This window comes from Tachypleus tridentatus, chromosome 1 (assembly GCF_004210375.1).
Source record: "Tachypleus tridentatus isolate NWPU-2018 chromosome 1, ASM421037v1, whole genome shotgun sequence".
Taxonomy (NCBI): Eukaryota; Metazoa; Arthropoda; class Merostomata; order Xiphosura; family Limulidae; genus Tachypleus; species Tachypleus tridentatus.
This window is the reverse complement of record NC_134825.1, coordinates 4,604,879-4,630,287: the sequence shown is the minus strand read 5'-3', so window position 1 is coordinate 4,630,287 and position 25,409 is coordinate 4,604,879. Positions and strand designations below refer to the sequence as shown.

At 32.0% G+C, this 25,409-nt stretch overlaps 1 protein-coding gene across 3 annotated transcripts in view; it reads left to right on the top strand.

Annotated features, from left to right (window-relative positions):
- LOC143233340 (uncharacterized) overlaps positions 1-25,409 on the top strand; it is a 209,011-nt gene that overhangs the window by 63,107 nt on the left and 120,495 nt on the right. Inside the window, exons 1-4 of one of the 3 annotated variants that reach the window (XM_076469678.1) lie at positions 10,163-10,228; positions 16,538-16,604; positions 18,352-18,380; positions 24,548-24,684. In XM_076469678.1, coding sequence (XP_076325793.1) covers positions 16,563-16,604; positions 18,352-18,380; positions 24,548-24,684 — 208 coding nt within the window. In that variant the 5' untranslated portion in view covers positions 10,163-10,228; positions 16,538-16,562. Of the gene's footprint in view, positions 1-10,162; positions 10,229-14,560; positions 14,904-16,537; positions 16,605-18,351; positions 18,381-24,547; positions 24,685-25,409 lie in introns of those variants that run through there. The other 2 variants (XM_076469605.1, XM_076469530.1) reach the window with 2 other exon arrangements.

Genomic DNA, 25,409 nt, shown 5'->3' with positions numbered 1-25,409 from the left:
CGTTAGTATTGTAACCCTGAAAGTGATATAGTTGTACGTTAGTATTGTAACCCTGAAAGTGAAATAGTTGTACGTTAGTATTGTAACCCTGAAAGTGAAATAGTTGTACGTTAGTATTGTAACCCTGAAAGTGAAATAATTCATTTTACAAACTGCTTATAACGTTAAAATGAACTGTACAAAAATGTTTACCAAATAGTTTGTTTGTTGTAAAGTGCAAAGCTACACAATAGTCCATGTGTTTTGCACACACCGCAGGTATCGAAACCAGATTTTTACTATTATAAGCCACTGGAAAGCATTGACTGTAGTTCAGGCCTTCATGAAATGATCACATGCCATCCAGAGTAACCAACACCTGTACTTAAAAAATACACAGGTAATAGAAAATGGCAGACGAAAACAGTACTTTTAGTTTTGTTTTTGAAATGACTCGTTTGTTACAAACACTTGAAGACCCTAGTGATTTACGTGATAGGATAACGATAATAGAAGGTAATCAATCGTACTGCTTTATACAATATCATTCACATATTGTTATTATTTATATGTTATAAATAACTGAATAACGCATTGTTGTTAGGGCGACCACTGGAATGCTGTGTACAGTAACTCCCTGGCTTTGTTTTTGTTTTTTAGCGCAAAGCTACACAATGGGCTATTTGTGCTGTATCAACGCGGGAAGTCAAACCCTTGATTGTAATACAGCAAAACCGGAACAACAGACATGTTAACTTCTGCATTCTTCATTCAACGCAACTGACAGACCCAGCGCTTCTATACGCATGCGTCAAACTGCTAAGTTTGAAATTATTGATTTTGCTTACAAGTTACAGATAACACGTTAAATAATTCCAGAACCACAGTTTATTACACTTTATTTATCTTACGTTAACCATCGTATGGTACATTGTTTATAATAGTAACTGGTCCAAACCCCGAATCTTCACACTTACTAGCGCTGTCCCTGTACGACAGTTTGAGATGTTATTACAAAGGGTGTCAATATTTTATGCGTAACAGGATTAGGGTTAACGCATAGGAGTTGAATGTATCAAGTGATTTTGATTAATTAAGTTTACAGTTTTAATGTTAACTTAATTGCCGTAGAATCAAGTTAGAATCCCTTCCTCTAGAACCGATGAATGAAGGATAAATAAATAAACGATTCCAGACAGTTGCTTGCCAATTTAGTTTCATATGAATGTAACTTAAGTATGCTTTATTTAAATACAAAAATTCTCTTCTTTGTGCACGTTTGTGGTAAGCTAGTTGAAATTATGTTGTTTTCATAGTTTATCCTCAACAGGTTAATATTTTATGTATGTGGTAAAAAGTTAATGGATAATTAATTATCAAGAAACTAGTCCTGATTAAACCACAGTGGCGGAAAGTTGGTTGAAATATAAAATGATTTTTTAAAAAATTGTATTTGGAAAGTAAGGTTCTTTTTCTGCTTAACTCTTTTGTCAAAATACTAAGTAACAAGCTACATTCCATGTTGATAATATTTGTAAACTAATATATTTTGTAAATATATTATTAGGAATCATAATCATTTTAGATTATAAAACGAATTTTACAAACTTATGAAACGCTTCGTTTGCCCCTGGTTCAGCGGTAAGTCTATACATTTACAACGCTACAATCAGGGGGTTCGATTCCCGTCGTTGAATTCAGTAGATAGCTTGATGTGGTTTTGCTATAAAAAATACACGCGTCATCAACCTGTTTAACAGTGTGTCGGTATAATATAGCTTGTTATATTACTGTTGGCCTTATTCTATGTTACACTATTATTAGATACAGGTACGGTATAATATAGCTTGTTATATTACTGTTGGCCTTATTCTATATTACACCATTATTAGATACAGGTACGGTATAATATAGCTTGCTATATTACTGTTGGCCTTATTCTATGTTACACCATTATTAGACACAGGTACGGTATAATATAGCTTGCTATATTACTGTTGGCCTTATTCTATGTCACACCATTATTAGACACAGGTACGGTATAATATAGCTTGCTATATTACTGTTGGCCTTATTCTATGTTACACCATTATTAGACACAGGTACGGTATAATATAGCTTGCTATATTACTGTTGGCCTTATTCTATGTTACACCATTATTAGATACAGGTAACACTGTCTCCATAGTTTCGGTATGGATCATGCACTGATTCTGCCTAATCTTACGAAATTTTTGTAGCTTTTCTAAATATGAGGGGTGGCTCAGTTGTAACTCTGAGGGCTTATAATATAAGAAATCGGGTTTAGATACTACCCACAGCGAACAAACTAAAGATAACCCACAGTGTAGCTTTGTTAATTATAAAACAAACAAATTGCTTTAGAAATTATTATTTTTTGGATAACTCGACAATGATTTATATATACATTCCAAATTCTGGTCTGAATGTAATTACTATTTTAATTTAAAAAGGTCGCATGATACCATTGTTTTACATAATTCTATTGGCCTACATTTTCTCGTCTGCTTTCGAGTCTTCGGTGACTGTGATTGAGAAAATAAGTCTGAAATAATCAGTTTTAAGTTATGATAACTGACTTGTAATAAGGACGGTATTATGACCTAGTGAAAATACAACTAGAGATCTCCTGAAAGTACAATTCACCGAACTTATCAAATATTTATATTTTATCAATCATTTCAAACAAATAATTACAGCAAGAGCCTTTGAAAAGGTATTGCTCGTCATAAAACGACGTATAAATCTAATGTTCAATTTAAAGTTTCATATAAACTGATACTAAACAATAAGAAGCTATTATACACAGAAACTACGTGTTAACACATAACACTATTCATATTATACACAGAAACCACGTGCTAACACATAACACTATTCATATTATACACAGAAACTACGTGCTAACACATAACGCTATTCATATTATACACAGAAACTACGTGCTAACACACATAACACTATTCATATTATACACAGAAACTACGTGTTAACACATAACACTATTCATATTATACACAGAAGCTACGTGTTAACACATAACACTATTCATATTACACACAGAAACTACGTGTTTACACATAACACTATTCATACTACACACAGAAACTACGTGTTAACACACAACACTAGTCATATTACACACAGAAACTGCGTGTTTACACACATAACACTATTCATATTATACACAGAAACTACGTGTTAACACATAACACTATTCCTATTACACACAGAAACTACGTGTTAACACATAACACTATTCATATTACACACAGAAACTACGTGTTTACACATATACCACTATTCATATTACACACAGAAACTACGTGTTAACACATAACACTATTCATATTATACACAGAAACTACGTGTTAACACATAACACTATTCATATTATACACAGAAACTACGTGTTTACACACAACACTATTCATATTATACACAGAAACTACGTGTTAACACACATAACACTATTCATTTTATACACAGAAACTACGTGTTTACACACATCACACTATTCATGTTATACACAGAAACTACGTGTTTACACACAACACTAGTCATATTACACACAGAAACTGCGTGTTTACACACATAACACTATTCATATTATACACAGAAACTACGTGTTAACACATAACACTATTCATATTACACACAGAAACTACGTGTTTACACACATACCACTATTCATATTATACACAGAAACTACGTGTTAACACATAACACTATTCATATTACACACAGAAACTACGTATTAACACATAACACTATTCATATTATACACAGAAACTACGTGTTAACACACAACACTAGTCATATTACACACAGAAACTGCGTGTTTACACACATAACACTATTCATTTTATACACAGAAACTACGTGTTTACACACATCACACTATTCATGTTATACACAGAAACTACGTGTTTACACACAACACTAGTCATATTACACACAGAAACTACGTGTTTACACACATAACACTATTCATATTACACACAGAAACTACGTGTTTACACACATACCACTATTCATATTACACACAGAAACTACGTGTTAACACATAACACTATTCATATTACACACAGAAACTACGTGTTAACACATAACACTATTCATATTACACACAGAAACTACGTGTTTACACATAACACTATTCATATTACACACAGAAACTACGTGTTAACACATAACACTATTCATATTATACACAGAAACTACGTGTTTACACACAACACTATTCATATTATACACAGAAACTACGTGTTTACACACATCACACTATTCATATTATACACAGAAACTACGTGTTAACACGTAACACTATTCATATTATACACAGAAACTACGTGTTTTAAACTGTATTTCTTTTTATACAGTTACACGCGGGCTGTATTCAACTGTACGCCGTTCTCTTTTTATACAGTTACACGCAGGCTGTTTTCAACTGTACGCCGTTCCCTTTTTATCCAGTTACACGCAGGCTGTTTTCAACTGTACGCTGTTCTCTTGTAAGTTTTGCTTCACAAATTAAAATATAAGGTTTGAGTGTGCTTGGATTTTGTTTCAATCACACTTTAACTGAACTCTTATTAACTGATATAATTACTAAAACTCTGCATTTTTTTTTATTATCTTCAGTTGTAATCCTGCCGCTACCAATATTTTAATTATAATCTTAATTATATGAATTATTTTATGGAACTTTATGTAAAACTGGTGCACGAGAGTTTGTATTTCGGTAAAAAAACTACAAAATATTTCAGATGGACGCAGTAGATTACTGAATATTGATTCTACCAGGTTGTATCTTTCTTTTGAGAGTAAGAAAGACAGAGATTATTTCAGAGACGATCACCAAACATCTCCTGGAGCTTTAAATGATCTGTGTTTGGTAACAAAAGAATGACTGAACAATCTAAGTGAATATAAATTAGAACTGTCTGAGGCTGGTGGTATTTGTTAAAGAAACAAGGACAGAGATGGTATTAAAATGGGCAATTGGCTGAAGGTAGTGAATGTTTTATTTTGGAGGACGAATTGTTTGTTTGAGTTTTGAAATTCGCACAAAACAAATTTAGGGGTGTGAGACTAAAGAGAAGGCAGCTAGTCATCACCACCCACCGCCATCTCTTGGGCTACTCTTTTACTAACGAATAGTGGGATTGGCTGTCACATTATAACACTTCCATGGCTGAAAGGGCGAGCACGTTTGGAGCGACAGGGATTCGAAATCTCGACCCTCAGATTACGAGTCGAATGCCTTAATCCGCCAGCCCATGTGTTGGAGGAAGAAAGAAACTAAATTGTTTGTTTGTTTTGGAATTTCGCACAAAGCTACTCGAGGGCTATCTGTGCTAGCCGTCCCTAATTTAGCAGTGTAAGACTAGAGGGAAGGCAGCTAGTCATCACCACCCACCGCCAACTCTTGGGCTACTCTTTTACCAACGAAAAGTGGGATTGACCGTAACATTATAACGCCCCCACGGCTGGGAGGGCGAGCATGTTTTGGCGCGACTCGGGCGCGAACCCGCGACCCTCAGATTACGAAGTGCACGCCTTAACGCGCTAGGCCATGCCAGGCCCAGAAACTAAATATTAGAGAAGGTTACAGATTATTACCTGAAACCGATGAATGTTTTATTTTGGAGAAAGAAAGAAACTGAATGTTAAAGTTCACTGAAAACCATCTGAAAGCAGTGCATGTTTTATTTTACAGAAAGAGAACTTATTGTTCAAGATAACATTACCTGGAGTTGGTAGTGGTTTAGTTTTGGGAGAAGAAAGGCTGAAATGGTCTCAAAGAAGATTCATTATGTCTGTTATTCAAGCTTCATTGTGATATTCCATCCTTTAACGAACCTTGATGTACAGCCTTACGTTTTTTGTCCCAGGACATTTCTTGTTCGCTGAGCATCTTTTATATGATATTATTCTACTTCTATCACGAAACGTCTTTTTCTTTAACGCTTTAAGTATCTCTTGAGAGTTCTTATCCTTCAGTAAGATCGCGGTAATGTTTTATTGTGCAGCACATGTCTATAGTTTTAACACTTGATGTGTACAAAAGTTCTAAAAAACCGGCGTACATCATTAAAACAAACAACAACTGAATTCAAAGGAAGTCAGTAGTAGAACAACTCTTTTTAAGTGCGTTTTATTGAAAACACAATACAATCGGGAACAATAAGTATGGTTTGTTAAATAACGGAACTGTAAGGACGTTCCAAGAATACTTAATTCTGGATATCTTAAGCATATGCGAAAAACACATATTATTTGGTGGGTGGGTTTCTTGTATTACACGCTTATTGTATGACATTACAGACAGACAAACAGAAACACGCAATCGAAACGTATATATGTACATATATACATGTGTGTATATATATATATGTATATCTGTGACACTTTTACCCTAGGCGTTTTTATTGTTTACAAGTCTTTCAATTTGAAAATAAACTTCTATTATAATTCATGGTATTGTGGTTAGAAGCTCAGAATGTATGCTTGAATAAGATACTGACCACAGATGTTTCTGAGAATAGTCCTACAAAAAACGTACATATTAAAACTGTACTTTCAAATGTGCTTCTCATGAGGAAATACCCTACATCGGATTTCTTGGCATGCTGACAGTTGAGGAAAAGAATTATTTTACTTAAATAGTTTATAAAAGGAAATTCTCTCGTGCGAACAAATTCTGAAGAAGAATCGACTTTTGTTCAGTTATTGTGGCATTTTTAAATTTTATCTCAGATATTATAATATAAAAGTTTTTGTAAAATATCCTAAAACTAAACAAGTCAGAGTTCTTAGTTTTATTGAACACGTAATTTCCACGTTTACCAATCTTTTGCTGGTTCGGTATTCCAGTTTTTATACGTGAGTGTAACAACGACATTAGAATACCATAAGTTTTGCTGCTGTTACTTATGATTATAAAGTGCTGACCAAAGTATATTGACAACCACTGTTGATCGTCAGTGAGTCAGGCAAGCTTCCGAACTTAACATTAAAATTCACGATTCGATGAAGAGCAGATAATTCGTTGTATACGTTTGCACTAAAAGAAAACAAAACAGTAACAACAACAATAGCTGGCATTAGAATTATTTTAACCCCGCCAGGGGAAAAGCGGTATGTCTGCGAACTCCCAAGGCTAGAAATTGTGTTTCGATACCATTGGTGGGCAGAACAGAAGTAGCCCATTATGTATATTTATGTTTAATAACAAACAAACAACCCCCCACATTTCGTGTTTCAAATCAGTCATAAAATGACAGTTCAAGTCCATTTTAGCTATCATGGACTACAATCCAGAAAGATCCTTTGTCATAAACAAAATGGGTTTGGCTCTATTCATAACGACTGTATACCTATTTAATGTTATTTGCATGTTTGTTTCCTTTTGAATTTCGTGCAAAGCTACAGGAGGGCTATCTGTGCTAGCCGTCCCTGAGTTAGCAGTGTAAGGTTAGAGGGAAGTCATCACCAACCACCGCCAACCCTTCGCTTATTTTTGCCAACGAATATTAAGACTGACCGTCACAAAATTTAATTTTGGAGCTTATTTGTGTTTTATTATTCGACGTAATTAATTAATTCGAGTTATCGCTTTTTATTTTACATAGTAAGTAGTGTATGTTTTTATTTGGAATTCTTAGTGTTTTAATATTTTGGTGTTTCTCAGCAAATTAGGGTTGGTTACAAAAACAAGAGCGCGCTGTATGCAGTTTTTAGACGTCTTTCCGTTATTCAAATTACATTAGCAAACAAATGAATACTAGTTAAAGGTACAGATTATGATGTACAGGATTACTATAGACTTTGCAAGATCAAATTTTGTAAATCTTTGACGTTTTAGTACAACTTGCTTACGTAACAATTATCTCATCCAGTCAGAAATACAAATATATGATCAATTGCGTTTCAAATATCAGGTTTTCAATAATTAATGTTCAGTGTTCACGAGTGCGACTTGAGACATTGCCGAACTTATAGCTTTGAATTAAGTTACTTTTGCTTGACTATGACATTGTCGGTGACGTTTTAGGATACTCTGAACTGTTGATTGTTGTCATTGTCTTAATGTTCTCAAACTATGAAAGTGTTATACATTAGCTACCAGTTATCAAAATAATGTAGAAATTATGTAAGAGTGAAACTACTCTTAAGTCGTTAGAAATAAACATTGGTGTTAATCACACAAATATAATTTTATATTCTACTGGTTAGAACGTCCAATGCTCGGCTCATTCCTTTCTGACTGACTGACAGACAGTAGAATGATTTATAATAACCCATTACCACGTGCTCAACGGATAGGAAGTTCCTGGACACATTATTTTGTAATAAGCATAGCTTTTAAGTGTCGCTGCATCTCGAGCATGCACTGTGTTTAATTTGATAAACCCCTTACATTTAATTAACACGCATGATAGCCACCGTTTCCTGGGAAGCCATCTTGAACACTGCTTACTAATATCAGCCAATATTTCATTCATTTTGCGTAACTAGTTTTCTGTCTTCTGATATAGAAACAACGCACGCCATGAAGTTTTATTAATAACACTGACTTTTACAATTATAACTAATTTCTAAGTGCTTATCTACTGTTTTTTTCTGAAGCATAAATTCCAGTATTAATATTTACTTTACATTGCTTGTCAGCAAAAACCTGTTTCGCTTTCATTTGGTGGCGATCGTGGTTTATTTATCTCACAATATTGTAGGATTTTGCGAGGCCTAGTGGTTAGGGTTTTGAACTCGCAATTTACAGGTTGTGAATTCGTAAACTGTTGGCCCGGCATGGCCAGGTGGGTTAAGGCGTGCGACTCGTAATCAGAGGGTCGCGGGTTCGCATCCCCATCGCACCAAGCATGCTTGCCTTTTCAGCTGTGGCGGCGTTATAATGTGACAGTCAATCCCACTATTCGTTGATAAAAGAGTAGCCCAAGAGTTGGCGGTGGGTGGTGATGACTAGCTGCCTTCCCTCTAGTCTTACACTGCTAAATTAGGGACGGTTAGCGCAGATAGCCCTCGAGTAGCTTTGTGCGAAATTCCAAAACAAACAAACAATCGAAAACTGTTACCAAATATGCCCGTACTTTCAGCCGTTGGGGCAATAAAAACTGACTGGCACTCGTTTTTAGTTGATAAAGAGTAGCGCAAAAGTTGGTGGTAACTACTGTTGACCAGCTGCCTGCTCTCTAGCCTATCACATTAGATACGGCTCGAGTAGCTTTGCGCGAACAAACATAAAATCGTAAAATTAATTCACGGGGTTCTTAAAACGAATACATTTGATTTTACTTCTAAAACGGCAAAAATTGGCTTTAATATGTGAAGATATCTATCCATGAAGATATGTATCCAAAGTTCGTTAATATCAAAGACATGAGGTAGGGGGGAAGCGTGTGTTTCTTATAGCAAATCCCCATTGGGCTATCTGTCCACTTAGGGGACTCGAACCCCTGATTTTATCATTTAAATGTGTAGACTTGCCCCTGTGCTAGTGGGGGACGAAGACGTGAAAGATTTTGTGTAGCTACTGAAGTGGGATGAATGGCTTAGCAATTTCTTCAACATGCTTACATAGGCACTACAGGAAGACGATAGTAGTAAGCCATTGGGTATGTATTTTTTTTTTTTAATTTAAGTAGTGAACAACAAATTTAAACTAAAATTTACGAAGCCAAAAGTTGAATATGTCTTTTGCTGTTAAGTTCAAGGAAAATAAAATTTAAAATATTTAACTCAGCTTTCGTTCAGTAAAAGCCAGTCGCAGGTAAAAATTAAATAAATAAAAATCACTTGTATCTTAAGCCTTTTCGTTTATAACGTATTGTGGCGCACAATAAAAAATATTCTTGTGCCTTAGATTTGTTTCGTGCTAATTTGAAACTTAACGCTGTAATGGCAGAATAGGTTCTCTTAGAATCTAACCCTCTGAGGTCGCAACAAACACGACCAAATACCTATCAGAGCACTGTAATGGTTAAAACTTAAAATACGTGATTGTTATGCTAAAGTTATTCATCAACTGATAGTCAGGACGCCAGAGCGTTTATAAGTACGCGGGTTCATGGCCTAGAGCGTCAACACGTAACGCTAGCCTAACCTGACCCGTGCAATGACGTCACAACCACTAAGTCTCAGAAGTTTTTAGAACGTAGTACCGTTGTCATAACAACCAGGATTCAGCCAAGTTGTAATAATCTGGGTAAGTTCAATATTAGTTTAGCTCTATTCACTTTCTGTTTTCTTCCATTTCAGTGTAACAAGTAACTCCCTCTTCCTCCATGACTTTTAATATTTTGTTTTGTTACACTATCAGAGCTGAGAGTCCTATATGAACAACGTAGCAGCTCTACAATTGAGGCCAAGAACCTTCACATAAATGCCCTAGCCCAAGCGATGGCGCGTGCGTGATTTGTGTTGTGTATGTGAGTTAGAAAAAGAATAAAAACAGTATGAATAGAGAAGTATTCTTTCTTGTTATGTATATATACATTACTCGTATTTTGAATAGAAGAGATTGGATAGTAAACAGTCATGTAAAATGCCGAATAATGTACCTGCGCTCAGAAAGTTGAAAAATTGTGTCCAGCATAAATTTTACGACAGCAGTTTGTTTAAGATCACGTGCCTCTACACTGGCTAGCTTGAAATACATTTTACGCTTTAGAAATTATTGTCACATAGTAATTATTGTAATAAAAACCTAATATTAGGATAGGAATTAAGAAAACAATACGTTTAAATATGAACCGCAACAATTGTACGTGTATAAATATTATCCAACATTATATAATTTGTTTATCTGTTATTTCAGCGTAAAAATAAAACCAAAATGGCTATTAGTGCTCTGTCCGTCGCGATGAATCGAACCCCAGATTTTAGCGTTCTAAAGTGCCTAAAGTTACCACAAACTAACCGGAAAATGAATTGTTCTTTACGTGTGTTTAAACTACTCTGAATACAGATGAGTTCAGGTGTAGCCTATTGGTTATGTAAGCTACATTGTGAATCCTGTTGCCACATCAAATGTACTCCATAACGTGGGGTAGTAGGTGGTCTAATAGGTCACGGTCAAATTTTGCAATTCGATCAGAAAAGAGTAGCTCAAGAATTGGCGGTAGGTCCAAATTTAGGAGTAGTTATGTGCAGATAGCCCTTGAGTGAAACAGATATAGAAAAACTGCCTAGTATCTAGATAAAACTTGTTACTTTAAAAAACAAATTATTCTGTGTATAAAATCTTGATTTATTTCTGTGTGAGCTGTTAAATTTAAGGTAACAATCACAATTAACTGACGTGTACAATATACAATACAAAATGCTTTTTGTAATAACTGAAACATACATTTTATAGTTAATCATCAGTTGTTACACATTTAATTATTTTTCTGAGGTTATTCAGGTTAATGTCCTGAAAATACTGAAAAACAGTATTTGTGCTTATGCCACATATACATGTAGGAACGCTGCTTTCCGATTGTTTTATTATATAATGTTATTTTGGGATTTTTTATATACTTGCATTGTTTAATTCTTAATGTGTGTGTAGAATTTTACCTGATATTAATAGTTACTTTTTGAATTTACCTATTCTAGGCATTATAAACAAATATTATAATGATCAAAACGTCATGCCTGATTTAGAAATATTCCCAATGTTCAAGCTGTAACTTGTTATAGTGTTAGTTGTACTGTTCTTAAGTTAAGCCTAGATTGTTCTTCCAATATTATACCTTTATTAGAGGTAAAATACTGGACGTTTTAATATCGGTCGGTTACTTATGATAACATTATCAGAGTAACATTCTGTACAAACATCATACCATTCAAACTGTCAATAAGTACACAAAGGATTCATTCATTTCTCTGAAAATATTACACTAGATATGTCAAACTTCCATCCTAGTATTTAAAGTTTCCCCTATATCTAATCTGTGGCGTTAAGAATTTTTTATTACGTCTACGTAGCAGTGAACTTGGTTGACCGTGATGTTTCATCAGGAGGTACCTGAATAAGCAGACGATTATTTTCCTCTTTAAAATTTTTATAATGAGAATTATGATATGAAAAAAACACACAAAAAAACAAACAAACTTTAGCATGATTTCATTGTGAGAATGGGTGAATTTGTCGTAGTAGTGAGTAAATAACCCACGAGTAACCTCTATTCACAAGTCGAAATGTCACACATCTGAAACTATTCAATGTCTCTAGAGAGATGCAGATATAAGGTTGTTGATCTCCATGGAACATAATAATAATAAGAGATTACTAAAATAGACCACATGAGGTGATAAGTAGCGTTTTTTATACGGATCAATTACCTGTACAAAGAGCATAATTAAGTATAAGTTGTATTGGTAAGTAAGTATATGATAGTGACTAAAGAAAAAAATTGAAATTTATTTTCCTAATTTCCAAGTTAAAGTTCGGGTTTAGATACCGTGGTGAGAAGAACACAGTTCATTGTGTAACTTTATGCCTTACGAAACTAATCAAGTTATAGCGAATCACTACATTTCACCTGTTTAAACAAATATATTAGTTACACAAAGCTACGAAGAACCAATATATAATTGCAGTAACTTATAGTATGAAAACAATTTAATTAAACTATTTTTAAAAGTTAAGTATAAATCTCGACCAATGTTATTGGTTTGAAACTTACGTAATGTAACATGCTACTAAATATTAGAAATTATCATATCATGTTGGAAACCATAATATTTAGGTTTTACAACTAAAAAGCGTTTATTAAAGGGAAAAAGAAAATGTTTCTAGTTTGTTACGCATTCTTTCCTACCTAAATAACAATATTAAAAAAGTACATAGTAAGGCGTTCGTATACTTGGAACAAAAAGATACAATACGATAATATTGTTGTAGTTTTTATTTTGATTTATGTTCTCATATTTCTCTTCTCTTATTGTTATTGGTGAACAACAGGACGATGGCAGTAACAATGAACATTTGACACGTGAATGTTCAGTAATAAACATTTAAATGTTGAACGTTTCTGAACATACGTATTCCATCTTCAGCAAGCTATAGTGAACATACAGACATAAAGTTTAAACATTCTTTAAAAGTTATTAAAATACAACATAAACCTATAAAATAAATTAAGAAACAAACAAATAAAATAGAATAATATTGTGATATTATTATATTATCTGATTATTTGTTTTTGTTTGTTTGTCTCTTAATTTATTTTATAGGTTTATGTTGTATTTTAATAACTTTACAGGCAAGAATTAACATACAACAATATACATATAACCATCCAATCACAGTTGAATTTGAATTCACAATACTGTACTTTTGTGCTATTGTGTAGGAACGATGGACATTTTCCCCACCATCTTGATTTCAATATTTTTGATGAATAAATATTAACTATTTTACATTCACTTCCTTTTTTGAAATTTTTTCCTCTACTTTTGTATATATACATATTTCAATTGTTTAAATATAATCTTATGCCTGAGACCTCAGAACTTCGATTTGAAAGCATTATGAAATCTTAATTATATAAAGTATCTCACATTAAAGCAAGAATTAATCTTTGTGAAAGATAAAGTCACTGACTACGAATCATGAACAACAGATAAAGTCACTGACTACGAATCATGAACAACAGATAAAGTCACTGACTACGAATCATGAACAACAGATAAAGTCACTGACTACGAATCATGAACAACAGATAAAGTCACTGACTACGAATCGTGAACAACAGATAAAGTCATTGACTACGAATCGTGAACAACAGATAAATTCATTGACTACGAATCATGAACAAGAGATAAAGTCATTGACTACGAATCATGAACAACAGACAAAATCATTGACTACGACAAATCATAAACAACAAATAAAGTCATTGACTACGTGACAAGTTTTTTTCTGAGACTTCGGGGGGGGGCGTTATTTTAATGGGAGAAGGTAAACTATATCTTGATTAGACTGTTCATTAATTCGGTCTCTGGATAAGTTTCTGTATATGACAGTTTGTTTGATTTATCTGAAACAAAACTGTTAAAGTATATATATATATATTAATCTTCTAGAGATAAAACAATGTAGCACGGTAACATGGCAAAATAAATCTGTTCTTATATATAAACATTTTCTGTAAATATCGTGAGGTACAGCTGTTGAAATCAGACTAACAGTATGTTTCCTATAAGATTTTATTTGATCTGAAATAATTAATTTGGTCGATTTTAAGAAAGCGTTTCTTTATAACTTTTTGAAAATGCAACCTCTTAATTAATTTCACTTGATTTTCAACTTAAACCAGAACAGAACAAGTGAACGAGAGTAAACATGAAAACAAGAAAAAAATGGAATAAAAGACGTGTACCGACAAAGAAAAAGATGAAATTAAACTGAACACTCGATCTCTGTTTCATTCCTAAAATAGTATGGAGATAGATATTTAATCATGTATAAAAACGATAATAATATGTTTTAATTAATCTATCGTTCTGCTGGAAAATGTGAAAACCGGTAGGGGGCGATTACATTAATATTCTCCATTTTGTTTACATTATGTAGCGTTAGAAACTTTTAAGTTACAAGCTTTACTGTATTTACAGATAGCTTGTTTTGATTTAGCCTTATTACACAAACGGAACTTTCGATAAATGCTTAAAAAATACTGATCGATAAAACTACGCTTTCAAGACTGGGTTCATGCAGTATTATTATTATTAAGTTTAAATATTACAATATATACAAAATATTTTTACTCGCACCCTTATTATGATAGTTCGCATATAGTATTCAGAAAATACCAATAATGCGACACAAGTGTCACTAGCCTAAATCGTCACAAATAACAACAATGTCATTGGCGTTTGGCTGCGCCTGCGTAAGTAGCTATTAAGATTTTGATTAGTTGTTATTCTTGGGTTTTGTATCACTAAAGTTTCTGAGCAATTTTAATTTTTTCTTGGATATACTTACAGCCCTAACTATAAAGTGCTGATATAAAACTATATTAATATATTAATGAATGTAGTTATGATTTGGTGTGATCAAAGGTTTCTGAAAATAATACAGTTGGTTGTAATATCAAACGTAAAAGGTGAATTAGTGTTTTGGTCGAATTAAATATGAAGTAATAGCTCATGAGGATTTTGAAGGATTTAATTTTGATGTACGTGATAATATTTTAACATACACGTCAACAACAGTGAAGTTTACCATCTAATTTAGGCAATACATTGTTGCATGTTGATATATACACGCACACACACAATCTCAATGACCTATACAAATGTTTTAATTGTCTACCCAAAGAACGTATATATGTATGTTAAATATATTTTATCAATTACAATTTTTTAAAAAGAAAGACGCGATTGAAAATATGTTTGGGCATGTATGTGTAACGTTAAACATAACTATAATTGAAGACTAACTTGTTTTTTTTAAATTATATTATTCATGGAGTTTAAAATATTAAACTAGCTAAGGATAGAAAATGCAATTTGAGGCTACTATTATAATATGGAGATGTTAATATTTATCTGCTTCATCTGGATTGGTCCTTACATTCACGTGTAACAGAAATGACCTTTTTATTTTGGGGTTTATAATGATTTCTTATAATAATTAAAAATAGAAATTCCATTTGAGAGATTGGAGTAAAGAAGATGCTTCCTTGAGGCAAACACACAACGACAGTTTTAGGAAAAAGAGAATAGAAATACATATTTAGTATTGAGGTAAAATAACACAAATACTTAAAAGCCTAACTGATGTTTGTATTAATTATTCTTTTGCTGTTCTGGTTAGTCCAGAGCTTCCTATCAGGCTAGGACTGATTATACAATAAATTTTGAGCCCTGATGTATGTCTGTGAATGAGTACTTAAAACAGTGACTTGTGTTAGTGTAGATGTTTGTGTGTGTGTGTGTGTATTTATAAATGTTTCAAAATTTTTGACATGTAGTATGCATCTAAACTTAAAAATAATGCATGAAATTTCTCGTATAACACTTAACAAAATACAGTATGAGAAATCACCATGGTACTCTGGGTTATGTTTTTTTTAAATCGTATCTGTTAAAACACAGTGTATGTATTCCATAAAATTATTATTTAGGGTTAAGGAAGAACTAAGACCTCAGATCAAGGCAGCTGACTATGGCCCCCTTGCTATAAGTGATATACATATATATTTTTATAAGTGAAAAAGTTGCAAAGCTTCAAAACAATATGCTTTATGCATTGACACAGGGACCACATCAATCTGTTTTAATACTAAATTAATGGATTCCATTGTTTTATCTTCAGTACTTTGTACCTTTCTTATGGCTCTAAAGTGATTAAGGTTGACTCTGGACTTTTAGTGTAGTGATATCATGGATGTTTCAGTGATATTTATATTTATTATAAATAAGAAAACTAGGAGAACAATTGGTAACTTCAGTTAGTAATATAGTCTGTTAAACAACTGTTTCTATGTTCTGAAAATCCTGCTTTTTTCATTATTAACAGGTCTGTCCAAACAGCTTCAAATAACATGTCAGTGAACTCTGATTTGCCAGTTCCTGGTGATAGAAAGGTATATATTTGAAGTTGTTAATCTGTATGTTTCTAGTGTATACATTAGATTTTTTTGTTATAGTGTAAGTCATATAAGATATATTTTATTATGAAATACTGTGTGCTATAAAGCTCTTTGTTAATATTTAAAATATAAAATGCTGAATTACCACAATACAGATTGGACATAGTAACTGAATTTCATTTTTGGTTTATCAAGTATAATATTGTTGGTATTTTCAGTATTTTAGACCAAGCCTTCCTTCATTTGATTTGACTTGGAGTACAAGTCTTTATCCTTTTGTTCATCTTTAAACAGTAGCAGTTCTGTATTAACTGCTGTTTTTGCTAATATACATTACTAAAAAGTCAAATTTCTACACATCATCATATAATAACTTTCATATGAAATATTGTTCCAGCCCATAAATAACTATTTTTTGTAAAATTATACCAAAATAATTTAATGTTATGTGTTACCAAAATTAGAAAAAAAAAATTACAAACCAAGAAAATCTAGACAATAAATACAAATGTAAAATAAGTTAAAACAGTATTATACTAAAAGGTATCAGTAACAAAGTGTAAACCAATTATTAAAACCATTCAAACCAACTTAATTTTTAACCTGTTTGTGTAACTTTCTTTGTCTTACAGGATTCATGCATGTGTGTGATAATAACAAGTTAAAATGCTTATTTTGGAATTTGTTATTTTATAACATTCCTAAAATATAGGGCTTTTTTACTTTTTAACCTTTCTATGTACTTTTCCCCCTTATCTTTATTACTGCCACTGAAATAAAGAATACTAAAAACTAAGCTACTTATAATGCTTAAAGTTGAATTTCTGTGTTTATTATAATTAAACTGTGTTTAATATTTGTACGTAAGTAATTAATTAAAAACAACAATATTAAATTTTCTCCAGTGAGTGTACTAAATAAACAAATATTTATTTGAGTTTCTGAAGTCTGTTTCATAATAAACATGCTCACCTACATGTTTTTAAACAGGTTGAAGAAAAGCATCTTCATAAAATGTGGTTATATATAAATATTTATAAAACACACAAAGTACTTAGCTATGTAAATTTATTGGATGTTTGGCTTTTTAAGTTAAACAAACATAATGAATCTCATTTTTAGTGAAAAACCATAGTAACCAGAACAAACTATCAGAAATTTAATATCAGAGAAACTAGTTTGACACAATCAAATACATTGAAACTAGAGTCCCTGATTTCAGACTTCTAACAATGTGGCTGTAGTTTTTGTTTCACTGATTTCACTACCAAATGTTGTATTTTTTCTAAACATTGTGAGTTATATCTTTTTATTTCGATTGTAAATTGGATTATACAAATTAAAATTTTATTTCCTTTTAAAGATAGTGTATTTAATTTTAGTGTGTTTTGGGGAACATTTATAATGTAATAACATTATGTTATCAATTACATTTATTGTTTCTGTTTAAAATGGGAATTTCTCGATTTAGTCAAAAAAGCATTCAGGTATGTATTAATTACCATATGTTCTGATGTTGAGGTTCATTTATCCTAATTGTCAAGAGCTTATTAAATAAAATTGCAAAAAAAAATAATTGTATCAGGTACTTTTCTTAGTACTTTGTTTTATATTAAAGAATGAATTAAGCTGATGTACTCTAACAAGTAAGATATTAACAAAAGAGGTACACATGTGTATCAATGTGCAAAGTGTCACATGTTTATAAATTAATGTTGTGTATATTTTTATAATATTACAGAATTACAATAGGAGTTATGGATACATCAGGTAAGATTGTGTGTCATCAAAGTAATATTTGTCTCTTTAAATACACACTAAACTTGCTAGTAGCTACAATCTTTCATAAGAATTTCTTTATTAGTTTTTTTTTGCATACTTGAAATGTGTGTTTCTTATTTTGTTCTTTAATTATAAACCAGTACTGTTTAAATAGATACACTAGAACTAGTGATACATGTATGTGCTTGCATAACCTGTTTACAGAAATCCTTTGGAATCCAGTTATTTGTTTTTTTCTTGTAGGGTTAGTTAGTGCTTATACTAAATGTAATTTTTCTTACAACTTGAATATTTTAGAAAATATGTAAATTCTTAATAAATAACTTATTTATGGTTCTTTTTTTTATAATAAATATATATAAATGTATGATAATTAAGACAACCATATCAAAAATACACCCGGAGATAAAGAGATAATGTGTTAGAATTCACTTCTGTAATGCCTGTAAGTGTATAAAGATACATACATACACATTTAGGTGTTTTTATGTTTCACTTGTTGAGTTGTCAACCATATCAATGTGCTACTTACAAGTGTGAAAATGTACTTAACGCATGAAATAAGAAAAGTATTATGTTATATGCAAAATAACTCTCCTCACTACACATGGGTTAATTAAATACATGTGCCACTCGGGGAATTACAAGTAAAATAATCTTTTCTTGTGAGTGTTCATTCATTATGTATATCACAGTAAGATAATTATCTATGCAAATATAATATCACTGTCTCTTGTATGTTTATGTAACTACTTTGCAAGGTGTGGATGGCTGCTGATCAAAATTGACATGAAGGTTTATTTAGATCCATAGGTGTATATAAAAATTTTTATTTTTGCAGTTTTTACATTTTTACTACTACTTTGCCCCTTGTAGATGGATCTCCACCATATTTGGTATTCAGGTTCATTAGCTCCTTGGGGAGATACAAAAACATTTTCGGTTTTGCATTTTGAGGGTTTTTGTGGGAATTTGTTGCATTTTTTACCACTATTTTTCTATCTGCTGATTGATTTTCACCAAATTTTGCAGTAAGCTTTATTGTATTTTCAAGATGGCTGGTATGGGTATTAAAACTTTAATATAAAACAAAGTATAGAACAATGTTTTGACCAAAAGTTTTAATACATATACCAGCCATCTTGAGAATATGTTTTTACTTCAAATATGTTTCTCATCATCATCAGTAAGTCTTATTGGATCTGTATTGTGATACTTGCAAATTTTCTGTTTCACATTTTGTGTTTTGTAGTTTTTATTGGTGTATGATGTTTCTAAGTATTTATTGGCTCCTTATTTGCCTCATCCTAAGGAAATTATGTGTGATGTAATTAATCTTTTGGCATGTGTGTTCATTATGTAGATATCACACTAAGAAAATTACATGGTATGTAATTCTGTGCTAGGATTTTCCTTGGGGTTAATATACTGTGTTTTGGATTGGAAGACTCAGGGTTCACAGTATGCTGTTGGACCTACTGAATTTTTAGCTCTTTATACTGGTTGGTTAATAGTTTGATGAATTCTGCTAACTCATTAGCAGTTCTAAATTGGAGATGGTTGTCTGTGAACCTCAGGATATCTGAGCTGGCCATTTAGCCTATGTGTAGCATAAGATGTCCTTCAACTTGAAAATATTATATTGCATCACACAGCAGTATAGTTCTTGTTAAAGTTTCTTTTACTGACATTAATACAGTGTTGCATAAGTCTTCTCTCTGTGTGGAAACTATATGATAATGATGGGGTTAGACATTGGTAAACAAGAGTTTGTTAGAAAGTGTTAAAAGCACAGTAACTCTGTATTTGAAGCTGTGATGTTCAATATATAGAGAAGATACTGGTGATTATATAGAGTTTTGAAAAATAAAAGATATAAAGTCAGTAGCAGGAAGTGTTGCTAAGGTTAGGAAACTTAATGGGATTGTTGTAACAATGCATCTCAGGATGGCTGCTATGGGAATTAACACTTTTACCAAAATGAAACAGGGAACAATATTTTGATCTTTCTAGGTCATCTTAAGTTTAACAAAGAGAGAGTTTGCAACTGACCATTGAATTGTTGTAAACTGATTTGTTTATTTACTGACGGCAGAGAAAAGGAGAAAAAGTCATGTTTGAAAGTAAGAAAAGTGTAAAACCTTTAAGAAAGACTGATAAAATACTGTGTTTTCCAGTATTAAAATGGTAAAAGAAAACATAAATAGAATCAAGTGAGATGTAGTATAAATTTAAACATAATACAACATGAATGAAGAAAACAACAACAAACTTTTGGATAATATACAAGTACTTTGGAAGACAGAATAGATGTACTTTAGAAGTTCAGGAGTTGAAAATTAGTTACAGAGAAGAACCAGAATTTATCATAATGTGGATGAACATAGAGGGCAGAGTAGAACCAGTTCATTCTCAAGTTGCAGTGAGGAAAAAACAGCTGTTATCATAATGTGGATGAACATAGAGGGCAGAGTAGAACTAGTTCATTCTCAAGTTGCAGTGAGGAAAAAAACAGCTGTTATCATAATGTGGATGAACATAGAGGGCAGAGTAGAACTAGTTCATTCTCAAGTTGAGGTGAGGAAAAAACAGCTGTTATCATAATGTGGATGAACATAGAGGGCAGAGTAGAACTAGTTCATTCTCAAGTTGAGGTGAGGAAAAAAACAGCTGTTATCATAATGTGGATGAACATAGAGGGCAGAGTAGAACCAGTTCATTTCAAGTTGCAGTGAGGAAAAAAACAACTAATGTGGATGAACATAGAGGGCAGAGTAGAACTGGTCCATTCTCAAGTTGAGGTGAGGAAAAACAGCTGTTAGAAAAAAAAGTAGAACTAGTTCATTCTCAAGTTGAGGTGAGGAAAAAACAGCTTTTGAAAAAATAAATTCATGAAGTATAACTTGGAATTTGGAGGAGAGACAAAGTGTTATACATAAGAGAAAATGATTTGGAAACAAGTGATGATAGATAAAAATGAGTACCAGAAGAAACGTTTAGAAAAGGTTGCTATGGTTCTGAAAGATGGGGTATAGGAATGCAGGGTCAAAGGAGAAGAGGAAATTAATTGTTTTTATTTATAATTTAGAGAGTAAAAAAGAGAAGTAAGAAGCACTGAAAAACTGTGAAAGAACTGGTGAAGAAAGAAAGAAAAGATTATATTAACAGAGAAAGAAAGAGTTAAAAAAAGAGAAAAGTTCAAAGTAGAAAACAGTTAAGGAGTGTTACAAGTGAATATCTTGAATATTTTTTAACTAATCTTAAATGTTAACTATTTATAAATCTCCAGAGATGTAGGTAGACATTTTAATCCCTCATCCACCAAACATGCTCATCCTTTCAGCCATAAGGGCATTATAATGTCATGGTCATTCCCACTAATTGTTGATAAAAGAGTAGGCCTAGAGTTGGTTGTGGGTGGTGAAGACTATTTGCTTTCCCTCTAGTCTTTCACTGCTAAGTTAGGGATAGCTAGTACAGGTAGCCATCATGTAGTTTTCTGTGAAAATTTATACCAAACCTTCAACACACAAAAACCACACCAGACTCATGGAAACCCCTAAAACAGCTGTTGAAGAACATGCAATAGAAATGAGATACAAGGATAAACTAGAACAACAGGAGAAACATCAATATATAGTTTCCTATAGTGAAAAAAATAATTACAAATTAGAATTTAAATACTTTGACAATGTTCCCAGTGACCCATGTGTGAACAACCCTCTTTGAGATCCAGATGCTGACCACATATTGTCCTTTTCCTACATACTACAGACCACTATGGGAAATGGAAGTTACCTTAGGTGTCCCTTTGTATCAGACATGAGAATGGAAGGGTTAGCATGTAGAGATGATAAAAAATATAAATATCTGGGATGTTAATTTAAACATGGCAATTGAACAAATAAAATATTCTAAATTCAAAGTACAATGATTAGTAACTTCAGTACTCAGTTCATCCAAAAAAAAGGGGAATGTGAAATATGGATTAACAGTTTTACTTTTTTTCAAAACTTTATAAAATGTATTACTAACTTTGAAGCAGGTATTTGGGTTTGAAGACGTGATGAAAATGATATATTAAAAATACAAGCCACATGTATAACATTAGTTAAAAATGTCACAGTATTGCATATGAAACATCAGATATTCATGTCCAAATTTGAAACTCAATTTTTAATGGCTGAAAGAGAAACATTATTGTTAATTTGTCAGAATAATAAAGTATATTGTCTAGGTCATTTAAAGTTCACTTTATTTTTCTTATTCCAGAAACTAAATCATATTTATATTTATTTTTGCCACCATGGATAAAAACTGATATTTGTGTAATTTTATTGTATGAACTCAAGCTTGGTCATAATGTGACAACAGCAGCTTGTAATATCAATCATGCATTTGGTGATGGTACAGCTAATGAGTACACAATGCAGCATTGGTTTAGATGATTTTGCTCTGGTGTCACAAGCTTTGAAAATGAGCCTCAGGACCACCATCAGACTGCCATTAATTAGGAAGAATTGAAGGCCTTGGTTGAATCAGATACCTGCTAAACTGTGAGAGAACTTAATGTTCATTATTCAACAGTTTCATGACATCTTGCAGCAATTGAATGAAAACCATCAAACAAGATGAGTTGAAATTTGCCCTTCACACTCAACAAGAATGATTCATTTGCAACAATCAGTGATGATCCAGTCTGTGGCTTGGCTATGAAGAAGCACCAAAACCATCTCTTCACCTTATGAAGCTTATGATCAGTGCTTGTTAGCAGGTGTGATCTATTATTCATTATTAATTCCAGGAGAAACAATTACAACAATTGTTTTGAACTTAAAATTATGCATCAGAAGTTGTCATGAAAACATCCAGTAACAGTCAGTCACAGTGGACCCATACTGCTTCATGACAACGCTTGACCTTAAATCTCATGCACTACTGTCCAAAAACTAAATGAATTTCAGTATGAAACTTTATCTCATCCACCATATTCACCAGCTCTTTCCATCACAGATTATCACTTTTTTAAACATTGTTGAATGTCCAATTCTTTAAAGATGGTGTTTATAAACTTACAACTCATTGACAGAAGTGTATTGAGTCTAATGGAGCATATTTTGGTTAACAAATTGAACAACAAAAAGATATACTTTGTTTCATATTTTCCTTTAAAAATTCAACATTTCATATGCAACAGCTGTTTTAATGGTGTGTGTCTGTTTTTTATAAACACAACAACTATTCTTAAGTAATGTGCATTGTACAGATCAAAAGATTGAATTTTTTTATGTTGGTGCCATTTAATGTGTAATTGTTTTTCAAACTTTGTCAAAGGATCTTGTTCACATGAGAAAAGAAAGAAAGACTTGTTGAATGTTGCTTGAAGAACTGTTGGTTTTTTTTAATTATCTTCAAATTCCTTGCTTTGAAATGAAACTTTGAACATATCCTTAGCTATAATGAGCTGTATATTTAATGGTTCAAAGAGTTTCTCTTACAGTTTTAAGTTTCGTATTACACTATATATCTTTCAATTTCATATCACATATTTAACAGTCATGAGTTAAAAGTAGACATTCTTTGATGTGTATGTATGTTTAATATTGTAAATATTCTGAAATGTATGTAAGCAACATATAATGTAGCTAATTTGCTAAGTTTAGGTTGTTATCATCATAAAATATTTACATTGGAAAGTCTCCAATTTTCCTTCTATGAAAAAAAAAAATTCCAGATTTAATTTCTAGTTTTGAAACTGCTCTGTGCTCATTTGCTCTGTCAGTTAAAATGATCTGCAAGGTTTGTGGTTTACTTGTTAACAGCGTAGTTAAGGCAATCTGGATTGCTTAAAACTGTCAGTTTGAACGTACATTTTTGTTCCAACCATACACAAACCATGTATACTATTATAAGTCTTGTGTATGTAGATTGTGAGAAGTGCATATAGTGATTCAGTATCTTATATGTTTAACTGGAAGATCAGAATGTTTAACTGTGATAGCATACATATTAAGTCTTCATATAATTATAGTTTTTGCAGTTTCTTGATGTAAGTTTATGTTTTTCACAAGTTTTGTTTTTCCTACATTAGTATACTCAAAAGTAAAATCAATATTATATGTATACATTGTATAAAACTACTGATTCTATTTTAGGCCCCCAAATATACAGCGAGACAATCAGGCTCCAGTTACCTTAAAGGGGTGGGCTTTTAGGCTTGAGGGAGGACCTTTGAGACAGTGGAGGAAAAGATGGTTTGTCTTAAGTGACTATTGCTTGTTCTTTTATAAAGGTGAGTTTCTTTAAACATAAAGATAAAAACAACAACTGGTTATTAGTATTTTAAAAAACAGCCTTAGATCCAAAAAAAGAGTACTTCAGAAATATCTATTTAAGTAGCCATGTATTCTAAAAAAAGAAACTTCAATTTTGGAAACATATTCCAACAGATTAGCTGTTACTTTTAATAAGTGTTTTTAAAGGTGTAACTTATCCTCACATTGTAAACTTCAGTTCCTGTTGATAATGTTGTGAAAGAAAATGTGAATTTTTTAACATTATTGTTGAAGTTTGTGGTTTTTATTATATCTATGTTATTGTTCTTATTTTGAATTAGACTGTATGCAGAGATTCCTAAATCATATGTTTGTATGCCACTGGTGTTTGCTGTTCAATTACTTTTAAAGACACATTGTTGTAAAATTGGAACAGTTTATGGTAAAGTGTGAAAAGTGTATTAAATATCAAATTGTACTATCTACTCAGACCCCTAAGGAATGGATTGTTCATGTAAACAGTAAACAATTATGCTATATTTAGTTTCACTAATATTCCATAAGTGAAGTGTTTACCTGACATTACATGTTCATACCTTTGTAATGCAATATCGGAAAGAACCTTTAGATCTCAAAATATTACAATGTGTTGGCATATTTTTGTAGACAGACTTGCTTTTAAAATGTATTTAGCTTTCAAATACTGAATATATTTATATTTACTGTTTAATTAAGTTAATGT